At 37.4% G+C, this 20,655-nt stretch overlaps 1 protein-coding gene across 2 annotated transcripts; it reads right to left on the minus strand.

Moving 5' to 3' along the window:
• Positions 1 to 480: 480 nt before the first annotated feature.
• Positions 481 to 15,196, minus strand: gclm (glutamate-cysteine ligase, modifier subunit). Of its 2 annotated transcripts, XM_067597024.1 has the most exons (8): positions 14,441 to 15,196; positions 13,870 to 14,136; positions 11,853 to 11,915; positions 10,446 to 10,530; positions 4,041 to 4,097; positions 3,708 to 3,910; positions 3,427 to 3,541; positions 481 to 1,782 (listed from the first exon to the last, which is right to left on the minus strand). In XM_067597024.1, the coding sequence occupies exons 2-8, from the start codon at positions 14,005 to 14,007 to the stop codon at positions 1,613 to 1,615; spliced, it is 831 nt and encodes a 276-aa protein (XP_067453125.1). In that variant the 5' UTR covers positions 14,008 to 14,136; positions 14,441 to 15,196; the 3' UTR covers positions 481 to 1,612. The 2 variants fall into 2 exon arrangements, with proteins under 2 accessions (XP_067453125.1, XP_067453124.1); XM_067597023.1 differs by lacking the exon at positions 14,441 to 15,196 and having other exon boundaries at positions 13,870 to 14,401.
• Between the last annotated feature and the right edge of the window lie 5,459 nt (positions 15,197 to 20,655).

Raw genomic sequence — 20,655 nt, forward strand, 5'->3', positions numbered from 1 at the left:
ATAAATTACTTTTGCATCTAATTTTATAAGCTGATCATGTCTTGTACGTAAAACCTTCAAGTAACAAAAAATGTCAGTAATGTAGTGGAATAAAAATATTAATATTTCCATCTCAATTCTAAAAGCACGAGTTTAAGTGACATGAAATGCAAATAGGTAAAGTACCTTACGTTTATGTTTAAAACAGTACTTAAGTAAATGGACTAAATTACACCACAAACATGGTTATTCTTGTTTGTAACTCACACTTGTAAGTGATCAGTAATATTGTGATTTAAAGGGTCGCTACAGGCTTTTATGTCATCAGCCTTTTGCCTTTATTCTAAGCTGTTGTTCTTTTATCTTTTCCATGCGTGAATTTTATTTTTTCTTAGTAATACCAAAATCTTTGGCATTACCAATCATGCTTTAAATCTTTATACAAGCCCAAGTTTACACCAACTTTTAAATATTTTTACACCAATTTTGACAGTTCAAACATCAGTTTTATCATTTAATAAAGCCAATCCATGATATACAGATATATGATAACATTAAATATGGTTACAGTACAACAGAGAAGTTTTCGTCTTCATTAGATTTACTGGACCCTGTCTGAAAAAAAAAAAAAACAGCCATGATTCATAAATAAAAAGGTCTTCCTCAGAGTTAAGAAATGTTTACATCTCCTGGACATGGAGTTTCCAGTGTTATAGTAACAACACATACAGAAGACATCAGCCAACTATGAATGTACTCTCATCCCTCGGATTAATCTCATGAGTGTAGGGGGATAAAAATTTCAATGCATCATCGAAAACAGTGCATGGTTAGAAAGAAAAAGCATGATAAAATAAAGTTATATATACTCACATTGTTGTTTGCTTTACCAATTCAGCCTGATTTAGCATCATAAAATAAACATGTCCCATGTAGTTAGATTTGACAGTGCATTGTTTTCTGACTTGAGGAATGCAAATGGTCTTATATACAGCTGGAAAAGTCAAAATTGCAAGAATAAAATCTGATAATTATGTACTAAAAAACAATAAATCTATACCGTTTTCTTTTTGCTTTTCCTACTTGTTATCTTTTCATTCAGACTGATATATTTAAAGCTTGATTCACACAGACACAGTGGAGACAAAGCAGGTATGAGGATAGGAGGAGCAAGAGCTGAGAGGCACTTCACATCAGAGCAAGGATAAGGAGCCACCTTGTTTAAAAAAAGTTCAGCAACCTAAATTTTCCATCATTAAAAACAGCCTCTGCTGTGTTGATAAATGGCTATGCTATCAAAGCACTGGTCTTGGAGAGAGCCACCATCTGTGAAACTCTCACTTTCACTCTCATCCTGCAGTCTGTTCGTTCAAACTGACACTGGAGTTGATCTTGCATGTCCATCTCCTGTTTTTGATCTCACAGAAACGATGGTAATGAATACCTGCATCTGTTAAACTGAAGAAATCATAGATGATCAGGATGCAACCTTATTTGTAAGATAAAATAATGATTTCAAGACCCATGGTGATTGGCAGCATTCATTATTCCGTTACTTTGCATGTTTTATGTGTGTGAATGAAAAAGGAGGAAAATGGCTTCATCCCTGTGTCTTCTTCTCTGATGAGGTGTGCTAGGGGGTCGCCTTCCTCGCACTGACGAGGTAGCCCTTAGCCTTGATGATGCCCCTGCTCTTGACAATAATGGAGTAGCGCAGGACCCACTCAAGCCTCCAGTCGGCGATTTTCAGGTCCTGCGTTCCCTCCTGCACCGCCTCCTGGAATGTGGCTGCCGACATCAGCTCTGGATGAAAACATGAGACCAAGGGAGCAGCTCTTTAAAACTCACTAAGAAAAAAAATCTACAGGTACATGTGAACTACGGTATGCAGCTTACACTCTGCAAAGAACATAGAAATGAGATTCACGAGTAAGACATAACTTACAAGATAAAGCTGGCCTTTTTCTTTATTTTTCTTATTGTCTATAACTCCCATGAAAAGACCAAAATCAATAATGCACAAGTATGTCGCTCAATACTCTCTGACTTTCCTGCCCTTGCTGTGGCACTCACAGGGTTTCTGCAGGCTTCACCAAGTTAAATTTAAGACTTTTTAAGACATTTTTTAATACCACATAGAATGCAATTTGATACCTATTTTACGGTCAAAGCGCAATGTGAAATAAATGTCAATTCATTTAAAGAACCAGTGTGTAGGATTTAGTGGCATCTAGTGGTGAGGTTGCAACTGAATACTCCTCGCCTCCCCTTCCCCACCCAAGCATGTAGGAGAACCTACAGGGTCCAAGAAAGGCCTTTTAAGACTTTTCAAGACCCGCAGACACCCTGCACTCAGCCCCAAGTCTAATTATTCTGACTGAGGAGAAATCTTTAAAAAGTGGTCACCAGTATATAGTCTAATTTTTAAAAGGCTATAGTAGCTTAAGGTACTATAGCCATAGAATAGCTTAAAAAAAATCTATAGTGCCCAAGTTTGTTTCCCCCAGTGCAACAGTGTGGCTCATTGATGAGTTTTAATAGTTTTACAATGGAGTTGTATGGCACAGAAGGAGAATTTATACCAGGCGTTGACCATAGAGACAACTCTTGTTAGTATATCAAGTAATTAATTTATTGCCAAAAAAAGAAATGAGAAAAATCACACATACACTTATTCTTTAGTGTATGATTAAGGAGTAAGCACTTGATTTGGTATATCTGAACCTTTTGGCATCTAGAAACTTCACAATTTCTATGGAGCTATTTCCCTATCTTTATTCAAGAGCGTGGTATATCAATTTGAGAGCATAATTTATTGATTTCACGTTTAATTTTGTAATTTGTCCCTCAAAACCCTGCCCTCGCACTCAAATAGCCTCTGCTTGCGCTTAGATTTGCTCTGTTTCTGCTCAAATTGTGTGCTTGCACTCAAATATAATGTTGCTTGCACAGATTTCCTGCGTTCAAGCTTCAGCTCTTCTCCTCACACTCAGGCTACTTCTGCGCACTCGTGAAACTTCTGCTCTTGTTCTGCTCCTCTGCTCTTGGATTTTTTGTGCAACAACCCTGTCAAAATCCCCCAACCAATAGAAGGCCAGGTCTAGTGTTGACCAATGAAATGATCCCTGCCTCCTTGCGAGCTTGTTCGCTTTACTTCTTAGAGCGTCCCGTACGAGCGGGTACTCTTTAACTGGGTTCATCCACTCCAGCCCTCCAGGGCTTTATAAAATGTACTTCCCTTGCTTTATTTATGTTAATTACAAAATTTGAACGTGAAATCAATAAATTATGCTCTCAAATTGATATACCACATTCTTGAATAAAGATAGGGAAATAGCTCCATAAATTTCCTTCATCATGAATAAGAAAAGGTGCAAGTGTGGATTAAAAAACAAATCAAATCAAACAGACCTATCTGACAGACGGAAAAAAGAATCTGACTTTCACCTTTGGGGTCATTGTGTGTGAGCAGCTGGATGTCAAACTCCTTAGCGAAGGCTGTCAGGTCAGGAGGCATCACACAGCAGGAGGCCAGGTTGACCTGGTTACTGCTGGGCTTCACCTGGTTCAAGAGAGGGGATGTGGTCATAGACTGGCTCTGTCTGCAGTATAAGTACACTGGCTCATAACAGAAAAACACATTAACACCTATTATCAAAAAGTTAACATATCAGTTGCCTCTAAAGATGAAACAAATTAGGGTTCACATACATAAGATTTCCTCTCACCTGAGCCCAGTTGTAGAGCTGTTCCAGCAGATCTTTGTCCAGGTCAGAGGTGCCAATTGCTGCAATCCTCTGGCTTCTGACCAGAGCCTCCAGCTCCTCCCAGGCTGGCTGAAGGTGGGCCAAAGGTTGGCTGTCACCCTCCAGGGGCCCAGGTGGCGCTATGATAACAGAGTCAAGCTGGGACACTGCCAGTGTCTGACAGGCTAGAGATGAGACACAAACAAGGCGGAATCACCAGTAAAGTTCAGTTTATCTTTGAGAACCTGAGATTAAATGAGTTCATATCAACTGTGTGTCATTTTGAGGATTTTCCTGAAAAGATTAGAAGCTTACCCATCTCCACTGCATCTCTGATGGAGGACTGACCCGACTCACACAAGAACAGCTTGACTGCAAAAACAAAGCACTTCTACTTATTACTACTTTACTACTACTTAATACTTGTTTTAACTATTTACTACTTTATTTATTATTTGTTCAGTCTGTCATTAATTAGTTACACTCTGATCAATTATTCACCCATTGAATTGGGTGATTTTCTTTACAAATGACTTGGTGGTCCTTAAAAAAGGGGAGGCAAGTAAATGAAAACCTTAACATGTTTCAATTGGAATGTGTGTGCAGGTATGCTTTTTAAACAGCCTTATACCTACAGCTACATTTTTGTTAACTGTACAGTAAATCACTACTGGACTACAAGGAGAAGAAATCAGGTTGATGCAAGGAATTGGAGAATGTCTGGTTTCTCCTGCGCTGACATGCAGCTGCTCATCAGTCACATTTCTGACACTAAGATTGATATTTCTGGTTTTTTAATGTTTACGGTATATTGATAAAAGATAACAGAAAACAATCAGGTTTGTCCAGCAGACACAGGTGTGTATCCAGTGGTGTTTATCAAAGCTCTCTTAATCCTCAGGGCGCCGTTGAGCAATGGAGGAGTAACACACATTTTCCGATAGCTCTGACAAATTAACATTTTAGATAAACAAAAACACATCTATATCCACCCTTACTTTTGAAAGACAATTAACATTAGGAATTAAATCTACTTGATTCAGAGAGAAAAATTCAACGTGGAGAAGGCTAGAAACAAGAGAAACGAACAAAGTGAACAAGACCCAGAAAAAGCACCATGCTCGACTGACCAAGAGATGCCTGACGAGACAAATGAGGAAGAGTATCCGCCCAACAGAGCAGTGCTAGCTGCCATCACAGCATTTCAGAATGAAGTGGCCCAAATCTTGAGTGAAATATGTGCTACCATCAACAGCCATATCAAGAGTGTATATGCGGATTTAAGAGAAGAAATAGCTACAGTTAAAAAAAGATCTACAAATGTCCATTTCAACACTTGAAACATTGACATCACATAGCAACACTACCAGGGAGACAGAAAGATCGGCCACTTTTCACTCAGATAGTGTCAGCACACTGCAACGCCAGGTGGCTCGTCTCAATGCAGAAGGAAAAACTTGCTCAAAAATGTGAAGATACCTTCAATACCATCAGAATCATTGGAATACGAGAGGGGAAAGAAGGGCCCAAACCAAGAGACTTTACTACCTAGCTACTGCAGGAGGTACTCTCCCTGGAGTAGAAACCACTTATTGATAAGAGTCCATAGAACCCTGCAACAACGGCCTGAACCTCATGAATAACCCCGGCCCTTCGTCCTGTGTCTATACTACTACTACAATCTGGAAGACATCTTGCGCAAAATAGCAGCGATAAAAAACCTCCAATACCAAGGTAAAGAGTTGCAAATCTTCCTTGACTATCCACAAACCATTGCAAAATGGAGAGCACTCTTCAAAAGAGCCAGGGAAATGCTACAAGGCCAACTCGGCGTCAAATATGGCCCCCCAAAAAGCCCGGGACTACGTGGAACACCTTTTTGGAATGTGTTTGGACATGACAGCATAAAATGAACTTTATTTGAACAAAAAAAAAAAAAAAAGAGAAAAAAAATCATAAAAGAAAACAAAACATTCCACGACATGTGAGGAATTGTTAATGTAATATTTCTAAAAGGGACTTTATTGTAATATTTTCCCTGGAGAGTGCAGGACCTTAAATTTAATTCAAACTACTGGTATGTATATTTTTTATACATACTATACATTTTGTCACCACTACAGAAACACTAGGTAACTGCTAAAGTATGATAAGGTTCGCTGCCGTTGACTGCTGTTAGTTATTGGTTTGATTAATGGTTTAATAATGTGTGTTTATATTGATTACTGGCAGTGGCTGATAAGGCTAATTATCAGCTAACTGTACTCAGTTTCTAACGGCGGTAGGCAGTAAATGGTTGCTCTTTGTGTGCATGTTGTTTAACTACTTTCATAATTAAACATGATGTGCTTGATGGTGCCATTAATGACTCATGATGAAACTTGAAAGCTCAGCATTCTCATTGCCCTTTAGCTTCCCTTTTTATAAGTCACATTAACATGTATTCACCCAGAAAAAGCTCTGTACAACATGACCTCCTCTTTCTGTCAGCTGCTGTGTGTCTGCAGTGTATTTACTGCTTTTTCACACATGATTTAAGGCCAGTTGGAGGAGTTAAATCTGTGACTTTCTGCCTTCGTGTAATTCCCCAGGCTGCGGCTGTTTCTACTGCATTTCATGCAGTTTGCAGGGTTTCCAAACAGAAATACTCCAACATCCAGCAGCTGAAAGTGCTCCGGTTATTTAATGGTTGAAGGTGGTTTCTGTGGGCAGCTGTATAAACCGTGCAGCTGTTTTAAAGAAATTTAAGGTGTTTTTCAAGTACAAGGAGGCACCTTTTGAAATGTGATTGTCTTAGCTAATATGATCTATGAAACGTCCCCCCCCACCCAAACAAATTTTATTTGTAAAAAAAAAAAAAAAGTTCTTAAATGAAAATGAGTTAATAACAGGAGCAATCAGCTAATGATGTCTGTTGTTTCTCTTCACAGTTGTTGTTGTTGTAGTTCAGTTACAACTTAATATAAATTTTAGCGGTGCAACGGATCACAAAACTCACGGTTCGTATCGCGGATTTGAGTCACGGATCGGGGGGCGGGGGGGACAAATAAAAATCCATATATTCTGTAAAACACTTACAGCATGGAACTTGTGCCCATGGTCTTAAAGGAAAACAACATTCAAGATGTCCAATGGTTAAACAAAATCTTAAAATATATAAAATATTCAATGCTCAATTGTTAAATTAAATTGCAATATGAAGCATGATACCTTTTCCCTTTAAACATGGTAGTGAATGAAACAGTCTGTGTCCACATCATCAAAACTTGATGATGACTTATAAACATGAACACGTCTTGTCCTGCAGTTTGTTGAACGAGCCACCAAACAAACATTCATCAGGGATAAGTGCACCTCTAACGTCAGTTAGCAGCTACGTAGCTAATTAGCTGCTCAGCTGCAGCACATTAAACATCAGGTAAACATAGCTGCAGATGTCACTATGGACCCGTTAGATGCTGGTTTGGTCATTGCTCTTCAGAATTCCTGTTAGCAACATGCTGTCTGTCCATGATTTGTACCTACAGCAGTTTGTTTACTTTGTCTTAAATGAGACATTAAATTTTGCAACTAATCCGCAGTTCACATGCGTGCCGAACTGTGGGGGGTGATCCGTACGGAGCACGGATCAACTACAATCCATGCACCACTAATAAATTTATATAAGTTATAAATTAATTAAGGGCAGCTGTGGCCAAAAGCAGCATCTGTTTCAGCTTCATTGTTCAACAGTTTTTCTACTTGTAAATTTCCAACAGGAGCAGGAGGGAAAATAATCTCAAAATGAATCTAGTTGTAGTCTTGTAAATAGTGACCCTGCAAGATCCCCAGTCTTTGCAAAATCTTAGCCTGTGATTAAACTCAGTGACTTACGACACATTGTCTTTAGAAATGAGGGTCTCAGATTTAAGTCTTTTAAAGTCTTTTCAAAGTCTTCTTGAGTTTGGTAGGCATAATCCAACGCCTTGGTGACTCGCCCGGGAAGTCTGATTCCCCCCGTTCACATTGCCCCCACAGCAAACCTCTTGTTCCACAGGAAACACTGGACACAATCCCAATGTTATTCACCATGAACGTTAAAGATAAAACATTGACGGTTATTACAAAATGAAAATGAACCTTGATTTATGTTAATACACATAACATTACTTATTACTCAGTTTTTGATTCAACTGTTTACATTTCCAAATAGTTGTTTCAAGATGTTGGTCCTGCTGATTGGCTGATATATATAATATATAGGTGTTTTTGTTACTCATACTTAAAAATTGTCAAGCTATTTAAACTGAAGAAGTAACAGAGAACTTTACAGGGAAGCTACTTAAATTCAGTTTTAATTTGTTTTCTTTCCATGGTGAGCTCATGCCTACCTATTTTAGTATTGGCTAGAGATATTATTTTTGTTACTATTGTTCATTTAATTATTAATTATTATTATTATTATTATTATTTCTAAATGCAGGAACTGGGAGGTTACTTGAAGAGAGAAAGGTTGGGTTGGGAGGATTACTCACTCAGAAACTAACATATTTGGCAGCCATTCTCAACCAGTGGGCCGACAATCATAACACATCATCAGGTAGAGACAAACATGTTTTACCACTGTTAGCTAGTTAGCTTTCTCTGTAGATCGTTCTTCAGAAGACATGGCTGTATCCACTGTGTTGGAAAATGAACTGATGGAACTATCAGCAGGCAGCAGCCTGAAGCTCCAGCTCACACAAGTTGACCTTGCTTCATTCTGGATACTGGCTGCCAGTCAATATCCCTCTCTGTCAAAATGGGCAATCAAATTTCTGTTGCCTTTCACCACCACCTATTTATGTGAGTCAGAGGTTTCCATTGTGACCATCCCAAAATCAAAGGCAAGGAACAAACTGAAAACAACTTTGAATGCTACTCTGCATGTCAGCCTCTCACCCACATAACCGCGACTTGATTTCGTTATTTCCCAGAAGGAAGCCCAAGTAGGCAGAATATTTATTTGGGTCATTACAACTGACAGTGCCATAGCACATATCTACAGCCCACTATTTTTTGTCATGTTATGTTTTTTTTTTTTTCATTTATTTGGGAAGGTGGTCCTCAGAATTTTTTTAACAATCAGAAGTGGGCCTTAAGTTACAGAAGGTTGAGAACCCCCGTTCTAAGACATACAATACAGATGCAAAATAGTGTAAGTGATCAATCTAGAGATGGAAAGAGAAGTTTGATACTCATGAATTGGAATAATAGAGGAACTGATAATCCAGTCAAAAGAGGCCAAGTTCTGGCCAATTTAAAATCATTAAATTCAGACAGAATGAAACACTTGAAAAATTGATAAAGGATATATACCACTCGACTTTTTTACACAAAAACAAGCAGTACAGCAATTCTAATAATTCTAATCAGCAACAACAAACAATTGCTAATAAAGGAGAGACAATACCTAGTTGTAATAGGAGAAATACATAACGCTTCTTTGACCCTAGTAAGCTTATGTGTCTGCATTAATACCAGATATATCTCAAACAAACTTAATAGCAGATATTAACACTACTCGAGTCTAGATCCATATCTCAACAGATCATCTACCAAGAATCCCAAGAAATAATTATTATTCATTCTGCTCCTCTTATCGTAGAATTGATTATGTCTTAGTTGATGAAAAATAGATACCCTTCACAACAAATGATAAATATCATAACATTGGGATTTCAGACAACACCTCCCTCACCTTTTCATTATATTTAGAAGATATTACTACACCATGTAAGACCTGGAGATTAAACCCTCAGTTGTTAACTGAAAATGAGTTCTATGAATATTTGAAGGCCCAAATTAACCTATATTTTTAGACAAATGATACCTCAGAGTCCATTCCTTCCACTTTAAGGGAGGCCTTTAAAGCCTTTTTGAGGAGCTGTGTGTGATATCATTTGAAGCTGCAAGAAGGAAAAATAATAAAACTAAACTAGAAGAATTAGAAAAACAGATCCAACAACTAGATCGGGAAAGCGCTCTCTCCTCCTCTTCTGACTTACATAGGAGAATGGCAAATTTGACATGTGAATATAATCAGATACTATCAACAAAAATAAGAAAAAGATTTTTATACACCAAACAAAAATACTTTAAATTCGGAGACAGACCACACAAACTACTAGCACGACAACTTAGGAAAATAGAGAATGACCGAACGATACATAAGATTACAAGTAACAATGGAATAACATTGACAAAACCCAAAGACATAAATGGTAGGTTTCCACAATTTTTTTCTAGCTTATACAGTAGGCTACACATCAAAGAGCACCACAAAATCTTCAAATTATGAATGAATTTCTTGATAAATGTAATCTTCCTAAAATAAATGAAGAAGAATATATAGACTTCAATTCTGAACTCAATATCACAGAAATTCAAAAGGCCATTATGTCTCAGGAAATGCCCCAGGCCCAGACGAGCTTCCAAGCAAATTATACAAGAAATTCAACAACATTCTTTCACCGTACTGACACAGAATATACACACAGTCAGATGTCAGTGATACTGTTCCAAAACTCATAATACAATCCTATATCTTTTATGTCATATATATGAAAATATGTAAATATAATTTTCTAATTCTTTCATATAAATAAAAATGAGCATTGATACAACAATATACTTTATGCATAAGCTTCCTTGCCTCAATAAAAAATATTTGGAATAATCAAAGCTCTCCTAATCCTTTACCTGAAACCTTCAGCTCTTCTCTCTCTTCGGGCGTGATAGCGTCTGTTGCCTGGGGAATGGAACAGTCCAGAGTGTCTGGAAGGACCTACATGATAAGAAAAGTACTGTTTTTAGTAACAGTGTAACTTGCTTTGTGATTAAAAGTGTGGCTTTTGGTCATTCAGATAAAAGGTGTCAGTTATGTCAATATTCCTTGTGGCTTTATTACAGTTACTTGAAGAGCCACAATATTTGGCAGCTGGTGTCTGAGAAGAACATAAAAAAAACACACTGTTGAAATACAGTCAAAAAGTTATGAGCAGGAAGTAAAGTGTTCTCCCACATGCTGCATAACTGAAGGATTTTAAAAATTATTTTGCAGTTGAAATCTAATTAATAAATAACCTTAATGAGTGCGAGGGACACTCTTCTGCTCATAGTAAATCCACCAATACATTTTTTTTTAATGTCAATTTTATTTCAAGCATAGAATGACAAGACACCAAGTTGAGACCAAATTAAATCTTATTTGTTTGCAGGTGAAGCAATCATCCAGATATTCACAATTTCATTAAAGTACGAGTTTCTACAAAGTAAAACACCAATGTGTTTTTCTGCCAGCAAATAGTCAGCAAACACAACCTGAAGAAAACCTCGGACTTAAGCATCCCATTCTTGACATTTCCCTGCAGGGTATGTCTAATAAGCTTTGTATTTGCAAGTATTCAAGACCACATAGTTCAGCTCTTTAAATGTCCCCCATCCCCATTTGAGTCCAGTGGGCGTGGTGATAAAAGCTGGAGCAGATTAGCTGAGCCTAGCAGAATCAGCCATAGCCAAAGTAGCAGTGTGTTCAGCAGAATGGCGGTTCACTACGTTGGATCCTGCAGTCTTTTTAATCTCAATTTCAATATTTTCACAACATGTTAGTTTGACAAAAACAGATTATCTGATGACTGCAGCTTTGCAGAAATCCTATCACAGTTAGATGGCTACTTAATGAACAAAACCTCCTGAACAAAGTTTCTGTGTCCCCACCCCCACCCATACCAACAGACAGACGCACATTTGGAATGGCGCCTTTGGCAGCCAGCATTGCATGAACATTCATCATGACAGCTTCTTTTCAGTAAGCCTAGAGGCATCCTTTGATGTCCATCACTACAGTTATTTTCTTTTCCCGAGCACTGGAATTTTGCTGCCTGTCAGTGTTATAGCACGTTATTGTGCAACTCATTCACAAACTGCAGGGCCGACCATAATTCACTGTCAATGCAAATACTATTGTTCTTTCCCCAGTGTCAATAAAAAAATGCAAAACCGTGATACAATGTGGTCTCGCAATACAGGAGAGAGTGAACAAAGTACCCTACTATACTCTAACATAGCTACATGAAAACAAACAGAAAACTGTAAATGTCTCCCCACCTCAGATGGCGGTTTTGATGTGGAAAACCAGTCGCTCAGTGTGGCTTGAATGCAGTCTTGAAGCTGAAATATCAAACAGAAAAACAAAGTTAAATTACAATCTGTGAAACAGGCACATTTTTAGTGAGGATCCCAGAAACTTGGTTATCAAAGACTTTGTGACAGAGGTATGAACTCAAGGGAACAGCTTTTTATTCTCAGCAGACTCCGCTCCAGCTGTGATATGTTACTCCACCAACACATGAGCTGCACTTATTGTAAACAATAAAATTGGACAGGCATCGCGAAGATCACACTGATACAAACCAAATCGAAGTGAGTGACAAAGTTTAAGTGCTCCTATGTTTTGTTTTAAACTATTTACAAAAAGATGGTGCGTGGAGGCCAGCTGCAACAGTAATGCCAGATGTGTATGGATGAGTGAGAAAGCAGGCTTAAACAGACCTGGCAGACGCTTAACAGTGTTCACATCATGTATGATAGATGGTAAAGATGAGATGTTTATGACTTGCGACTATTCACGCCATTAGCCAGCATTTGCATGAGTGCAGAGTTTGGTTATGTTATAAATACTGAACACTGACAATAAATCATTATTTTCATTAACTTAAGCTTTGATTTGCTGGTACTTCCATATTATTAAGTATTAAATTAGATATATCAATTTTACAAAAAAAATTGAGCTTGCCTGTTATTATTGCAACTTGGATCAACACTATTTACAAAGTTGAAAACTGTCAGTTATGGTAACTCTTATATGCCATATAAGCAGCATGACTGGAGACTCCTGAAAGACAGAATAGGTGGAAATCCTGCAAGAAGCAACAATAATGTCTCTAATTTACCTTTTAAAAGCACTTTCGTGTACTGTATACTTACATTTTTTTCTTTTTTGTGGTATGTCAGCCACATATATAATCATACATAAACTGTATGCCAGTATAGATCTGTGATAAGCCAAAAACTGGCCCTTTGATACATCAGTCATGCTCAACTTACATTAGAACTGTTGTATATATTGAAAATCAAAATGTCACATAGAGAGTTAGTCAAGCATGACATTTGCCGTTCATAAAAAACTATCAGAAATGATTAATTATTTTACAGACTGTCATGTGCCCAAGTTACAACCAAGGTTGAGAGAAACACTGCAGGTGGTGTTTCATACATTGAAGCAATCAATGGTGCTGTTTATGAAGCAATGCAAAGTAACAAAACGTCTAAACAAACCCTTTCAGGGTGAACATGTATGTCTTGGTGAAGCAATTTATTAATCAGTCTTCAGAAAATTAATCATTAACAGTTATCAAGCAAAACGTCAACAAGTTCCAGCAAGGATTTACTGCTATTCTCTGTTTTATATTTCTGTTAACTGAATATCTTCAAATTTAGCCAAACAAATAATTTCAAGATATCAACATAGGCTCTTTAAAATTATGACTTGTCAGGTTTATCATGATAAATATAATCATTAGTTACAGCACTAAATCTCAGACTAAGATTTGAGTATTTTGGTAGATTCTGACTACTGACTCCTTAGTATTGCCATAATTTATGGGTGTTAAAACTAAACACTGTCATTGGAGCATCTGCCTGCAGGTGTATGTAGATCACCTGCTTTATGTGAGCAGCCTAATGCAAACACTCCTCATCGGTTAGTGTATGTAAACTATTTACCTTAGACTGGATCACAAAGTTATATAACATAACTTTGCATTAAGAGTAGCACATAGACAAGACAATACTCCACTTTAGCTGATGCATACTCCAAATACTATAAAACACTATAAAATACGGACCTTGACAGGTGCTTCCGTTGTAAATCTTTCTGTCTGATATCTCTCTTTATTATCAGCTAACACACACTGACATCGTTAGCTTAGCTGGTTAAATATTTAGCCATGTAGCCTAACGTTAACTTGAAAGCTAACGGGCTACGCTGTCACACCACCACAACAAACAACGTTTTTAATTAAGAGAGCTTTGTTTGTTTTGTTTGATTTTTTTTTTATCTTACCTCTTCGCTAGGCGAGCATGGACACTTCTTTTTCAGACGACTTCGGTTGACTAAGTTCCCGGTGTGAAGCCTGAGAGTCTTAGCGTGGTTCAGCAACTTCTTTGCCTCAGTGTTCATGTTGGTGTTTTGAGGATCCATGTGCTTTTCGGTAGCAAGCTAAGTAGCTAAACAGTGACCGATATCACAAAATGTGACAGCAAGCAAGCGCTCTAACCTCGTTTACTGACTGCTATTGTAGCTGCAGGCTAGCAAACAACAGTACAGCACCTGTTTAGAAAAAAAGATGTAGTCAGGATGACTTGCACTCAGTGTTGACTGACTTAGCTGGTTTGGTCGTTGCTTAGTGGCTGTTATGGAAGCAAGCCGGTCAGTTACGCCCACTGGAAGTGTCGGTGAGTGTCCCGTAAAACCCGGTCAGGATTTCATACTTAGTGTGGCCTACATACACACAAATATCTTTAAATACATGTATTTAAAGGTCCGGTGTGTAAGATTTAGGTGGATCCATTGGCCGAAATGTTTTAATTAGTGTCTATTTAGCTGAAAATAAGAATCGTTGTGTTTTCGTTACCTTAGATTGAGCCCTTTATAACTACACAGGAGCAGTTCCTCTTCCCACCATGGATTTATATATGCATCCATGCTTCCCATGGATGTATAAAGGGAACTGGATCATGGTGGATCCACCGTCGGAAGCGGGCGGGGCCCGTTCATTCCATGGTTCATTCCTACCAAAGTTGCTCTTCTTCTTCTTCTTCTTGTAACATTTCGGCAGTATGGCGCTACTAGGCATATTACTGCCCTTTGCAGGACGAAAGTTGCTTAGTGGCGCATGAAGATAAAAAAGTTCCACTTCTTCGCTTCCACATCCATGCCATGGATGTATAAAGAAAACTTGATACAGGAAGAGCGCCAGGCTTTGAAGCAAATTTGACATAGCGGCCAAACCGTGTAATTACAACGTCACGTGACGCACACTGGCCCAAAAAGACTTTTTCCCAGACTTACATTGTGAGAGAGACGTCTGTAAATCAGCGAATATATTTTTTAAGCGTCACAACCCCCGCGAAATGACTTGTCTCACTATCACAATTTGATCCATTTGGTCCGATCACATTTAAAAAGCTTCGAAGAGCCGCATGATTGAATTGTTTCATCCCCATTCAAGTTAGCCCGAGGGCTAGACCGGAAGTAGCCGACTCGGCTGGCGAAAGTCATTACTGCGCTCGCTCTATGGGCCGCACGGATGCAGAAGCAATGCGGAAGTTGTTGAACTTTTTTGGCTTCATACGCCACTGAGCAACTTTCATAGGAATGAACGGGGCCCCGCCTCCGATGCTGTATCCAGTTCTCTTTTATACACCCACGATCCATGTCGCTGCACGATCTGAGTCGACCGTCGATGTGAGTCGCGCATGCGCGAGTCGCTCCGCCATTTGTCCAAGTGGAGTTGCCATACCTAGCTGTCCAAGATGGTTCATGACCATTCTCTTTATACATCCATGCCATGGATGTATTATAAGAGCTGTTATAATACATCCATGATCCAAGCTCATGAGTCATTTTTATAGTCTATGCTTTGCCATGGATGTACAAAGAGAACTATGTGCTACGCTCATGTCTCACATCGACGGTCGACTTTTTTCCCCCTTCCAACATCTTTATTGACATACCAGTTCACAAATAAACAGGGAAATCCAGTATGATAGAACACTCAAGTACAGACAAAGAAGTCATTAATAAAGATATTAAACAAAGAACATGAATCAACGGTTTTAGCAGCTTTCTTATTTTAAATAGTAGTAACAGTTAAATATAGTTTTAATGTATTGTTTGGTTTCATTTTCAAATATTATCATTAAAGGTTTAGAATTGCTAAATTTAGATTTATGAATACGAAATTTTGCTAAGGTAATGATCAAATTGATTATATATAATTCGTTTATTTTATTATTATTGTTATTGAAGGAATCAAACAATACATTTTTCCAGTAGAGTGAAAATTCAGAGTCAATATTATCAACAATGGATTGGGTTACATCTCCAGAATTTAACAGTGTAGGGACATTGCCAGAACAGGTGTTGCATTGTTTCTGGATGCATTACACAAAATGAACAGATAATGCAGATGTCTTTTTTAAACTTAAGAGGATAATGACTTGCAGGATAATATCTATGTATTATTATTAGTAAGAAGATATTTATATTTAAGGAAGATTCCAGACATATTTCCAATTCAGGTTATTGACAAATCTAGACCAGTAAGATACAACATAAGGGGTACTAGTAATATCTTTTTGAAACAATGACCGTATGCTACAATTATTATTTCTTAAAGCATTAGTGAGGAAGACACTAACTACAGAAGTTATCTTAGGGTCAAGTGTTGGTAAAAAAAACTTGTGTTTCTTTCCCCTTCAGGAGGTGTAGAATCCCAGAAGGAATAGCATCCATAGCCGTGGCAAACTCCTTTCAGAATAGCTCAATAGCAGTCCATTGGCATTAATTAATTGGTTTACCAAAATTATATTATTATGAAACCAGTATGGATAGAATAAGGATCTATTTTTGAACATTAAATGCCAACTATTCCAAATAAAGCATTTATGGGGGGAGAAGTAAATTAAGGACCATGCCAACAGCATTTGTCTGTGGAATTAAGATAAGGATAAGAGAAGTTTCTCAATTTTATAATCACACAGAAGAACAAATTCAAGACCTCCAATCTCAGAGGAAAACATAATTAGGTATAAAGTTCCAAATAGAAGGTTTGTAGGTTTGTTTAGAAACTGCTTTGTCCAATTTATTTTAAAGGTATTATCAAGAGTAGTAAAATCAAGAAAGTTGAGTCCACCAGAGTCATAGGTGTTCATAACAACAGACTTTTTTACATAATGAGTCTTGTTTTTCCATATGAAATCGAAGAGTAATTTATCAATTGTGTTACCAATCTTCTTATTGACAAACAGAGAGATTTCTGCATATGTGAGATGAGATAGACCTTCAGCTTTCGTCAGTAGCACTCGTCCTTTTAAGGATAAGTCTCTTTGTAAGCATTGGTTCTCAGTACATCTTTTTTCTTCTTTCATGATGGTGATCCCCAAATAAGTAACCTTTTCTTTAACTGGTATGTTACAGATAGAGGGTGAGTTACAGTGTTTGAGAGAGAGAAGCTCACATTTCTTCAAATTTAAACAAAGTCCAGATGCTGCAGAGAATGATTCAATTATTTTGATAGTAACGGGTACTTGACTAGAATTTTTTAAAAATAAGGTAGTGTCGTCAGCAAGTTGACTGGTTATAATTTCTCTGTCTGCAATGGAAATTCCTCTTAACGTGCTGTTTTTAATATGACTGGTAAGAAGTTGTGTACAAAGTAGGAATAAATATGGGGAAGCCGGGCAACCGTGACGGATTCCACGTTTTAAATCACATCTTGATAGTGTGCCATTTTTCAACCTGATGGAGCTATTACCGTTTGTATACATTGTTTTAACGGCTTTACAGAAGAATTCACCAAATCCAAATTTTCCATGGAGTGAAATATGAAATTGTGCTTTACCATGTCAAAGGCTTTATAGAAGTCCAAAAAAGAATGAAATTATCTTCAGAACATAAAAAAGAATAATCAATTAAATCTAAAACGAGCCTGACATTGTTGGAGATATGTCTTTTTCTCATGAAACCTGATTGAACCTCATCAATAATTGGATTCAACACATTTTTAATGCGCTTAGCAATTACTGAGGCAAAGATTTTGTAGTCACTATTCAATAAGGAAATAGGCTGCCAATTATCAATAAAAAGGAGATCTTTTTTGGGTTTTGGGATTAAAGAAATCAAGCCTTGTGTCATTGGAGGGGGAAGAGTTCCTTTTTCAATGCTTTCTAAGAATACTTCAAGCAGAAAGGGGGCTAAATGTTCTGTAAAGGCCCGATAAAATTCAGTAGAGTCCATCAACACCTGGAGATTAATTTTAAGATGTTCAATTGCAAAAGTGACTTCATCTATGTTTACCTTACCGTCACATAATTTTTTATCATCTGGACTAATTTTGGTGACATTTTTAAGGGAATTCAAAAAAGTGGTTGTAGATTGCTGGCAGTACTTTGAGTTATATAGATTACTATAGAAGTTGGAGCAATAATCAGCTATTCTTTTTGGGTCATCAGTTACCATTCCATTAATATTAAATTGTTGGATTAAATTGACTACATCGATGGTCGACTCAGCTCGTGCAGCGACATCCCCTTTTGCGTCTGTGCCCAGTTGGCGCAGGCGCACTAATGACTTCCGCTGGCCGAGCCTGCTACTTCCGGCTCAGCCCTCTAGCTAATGCCTACCATACTCTAGAAGACTTTGAAAATAGTTTTAAAAGACTTTTTAAAGACTAAATTTTGCCCCTCTCTCACATGTAAAGACAATTTGTCATAAGTCACTGAGTTTTCAGTCATACACTAAGATTTTGCAAAGACTGGGGTTCTTGCAGGGTCACTATTTGCAAGTCTACAACTAGATTCCTTTTGAGATTATTTCCCATCCTGCTATTGGTGGAAATTTACAAAAACTGTTGAACAATGAGGCAGAAGCAGAAACAGAAGCAGCTTTTGGCAACAGCTGCCCTTGTGTGCGCAGTTGTTTGTTCTGAAAAACCTGCCAAAAGAAAATGTAAATGAATGAATTAATTCAGTTATAATTGAACAACTCCTGTGAAGAGAAACAACAGACACTGCACGCTGATTGTTCCTGTTATTAACTCATTTTCATTTGACAACTTTCTAATGCTTATTAGATCACATCAGCTAAGACAATCCTATTTCGTTAGGTGTTGTCCTGTACTTGTATTTTTACAACTTTAAAACAGCTACACAGTTTATACAGCTGCCCACAGAAACCTCAGGGCTTGCCTCTTCCATGGAGCCCACCATATTCCACCACCATGTTTCTACAGTAGCCCAGAATAGACACACCAGAAACCGGCTCTAGAGAGGGCCTTTGGTGTTTTTTTTGCAAGTTTCCTGGCCACCGTAGTTTCTCCTACATGCTTGGAAGGGGAGGGTGAGGGGTATTCAGTTGGTTGCAATCTGCCTCACCACTAGATATCACTAAATCCTACACACTGGTCCTTTAAAAATGAAAATTAAAAAATTAAAAAATGTTGCAAACGAGTGTTTTTCGAGAAAAAAACATAATATTATGAGAATAAAGTCATAATTCTATGAGAAAAAAGTCATAATATCAGATATAACCACTGGTAGCTTTGCAGTCGACCACTTCCAGTCATTTCCATTTTCCAGTCATTTCTTCCACAAAAAGAAACAATTTCTTCCAAGTCCATGTGGTTCTCTCTTCGGAATAGACACAATCGTTTCAAACACTATTACAACGTTGTTCTTGTAATATTATGACTTTATTCTCAAAATCTCAGGATTTTTCCTCTCACTGTGGCCCTAATACTCCATCGTAATATAGTTCTCACTTGTTTGTATTTGCTTTTTTTTTTTAACTGCAAGTCTACATTTTTCTGTTTTATTTTAAGTTATCTTAATTTGTCTGTATATACAATATATATATACATTTCTAACAGTAAAATCACAATTGTGAACTGTTGATGTAGATTATTTTGTTTTTATTTTACACTTGCTTTGGCAATGTAAATGCCTGTTTCCCATGCCAATAAAGCCCCTTTGAATTGAATTGAATTGAATTGAATTGAATTGAATTGAATTGATGAGGAGGCCCTGATGACACAGGACTGGATCACTGGAATAGACTTTGTTCTGTGTGGTGAAGTTCCTGTTCTGACCACTAGATGATGGTGTAATGTTTCTAAAAATTTCATCATGCAAGGAGAACAGTCAACATTGTAGCATGTGTGTATTATACTCTATGTCAGTGGCAAGCAAATAGCGGCCCATGGGCCAAAATTTGGCCCTCCAACAAAACTGTTTGCCCCCCTGATGAAAGCAGAATTTTGACTTTTTTTTTCTTCACAAATCTACTGTTCCTACTGAACAAAATAAATCCCAATGAATATTACCTTGTTACATCTAACTCTGCCCGACACCAGGAGAGGCATCAAAACCATGGTGCTGTTTGAACAGTGCATGCTGCTGATATTAAGTCTAATTAACCTACAGGAAATGAAATTTTAACATGTGAATTTTAACATAGTTTTAATTCCACAACTTTAGCCTGTTGGGTCGGAACAGATTTGTTCTTCACAAACACAAATAAGTTGCAGTCAAACAGAAATAGTATGTTGATGCTGTTTTTAAAGGCAACAACAACAAACAATTCAATCAACCATAAATTACGCTGGCCACTGTTTATCGTGCGTGGATAACCAATAAAGTATATGTCTAGTCTCTAAGTGTAACACAGAAGATATAGTCATCTATGAGTCATTTTTAGCCAAGTGAGTATGTAAAACATGACATCTGCCCTCAGTTACAATCCTAAACTGTGTTATAAATCATTTTTATTCTTCAATTAATCAAAAGAAATAAAAAGAACATATAGGCTATAGTAATTGAGTGCTTTTAACTCAAGCACTGTACTTAGCTTCAATTTTAGACACTTGTACTTTACATTTTCTGCTACTTTATACTTCAACTACACTACATTTACATTTCTTTCAATACTTTATTTGTTGTGATCAGTAACAATAGTTACTTCTTAAAAAAAGGGGAAAAAAAGAAAGATCAAACAACTTAACAATAACTGCTCTATATCCACCCCAGTCCATCAAGAAAAAAACAAAATAAAATTGAAAAAGGAATAAAC

This window comes from Thunnus thynnus, chromosome 8, assembly GCF_963924715.1.
Source record: "Thunnus thynnus chromosome 8, fThuThy2.1, whole genome shotgun sequence".
In the NCBI taxonomy this organism is placed as follows: domain Eukaryota; kingdom Metazoa; phylum Chordata; class Actinopteri; order Scombriformes; family Scombridae; genus Thunnus; species Thunnus thynnus.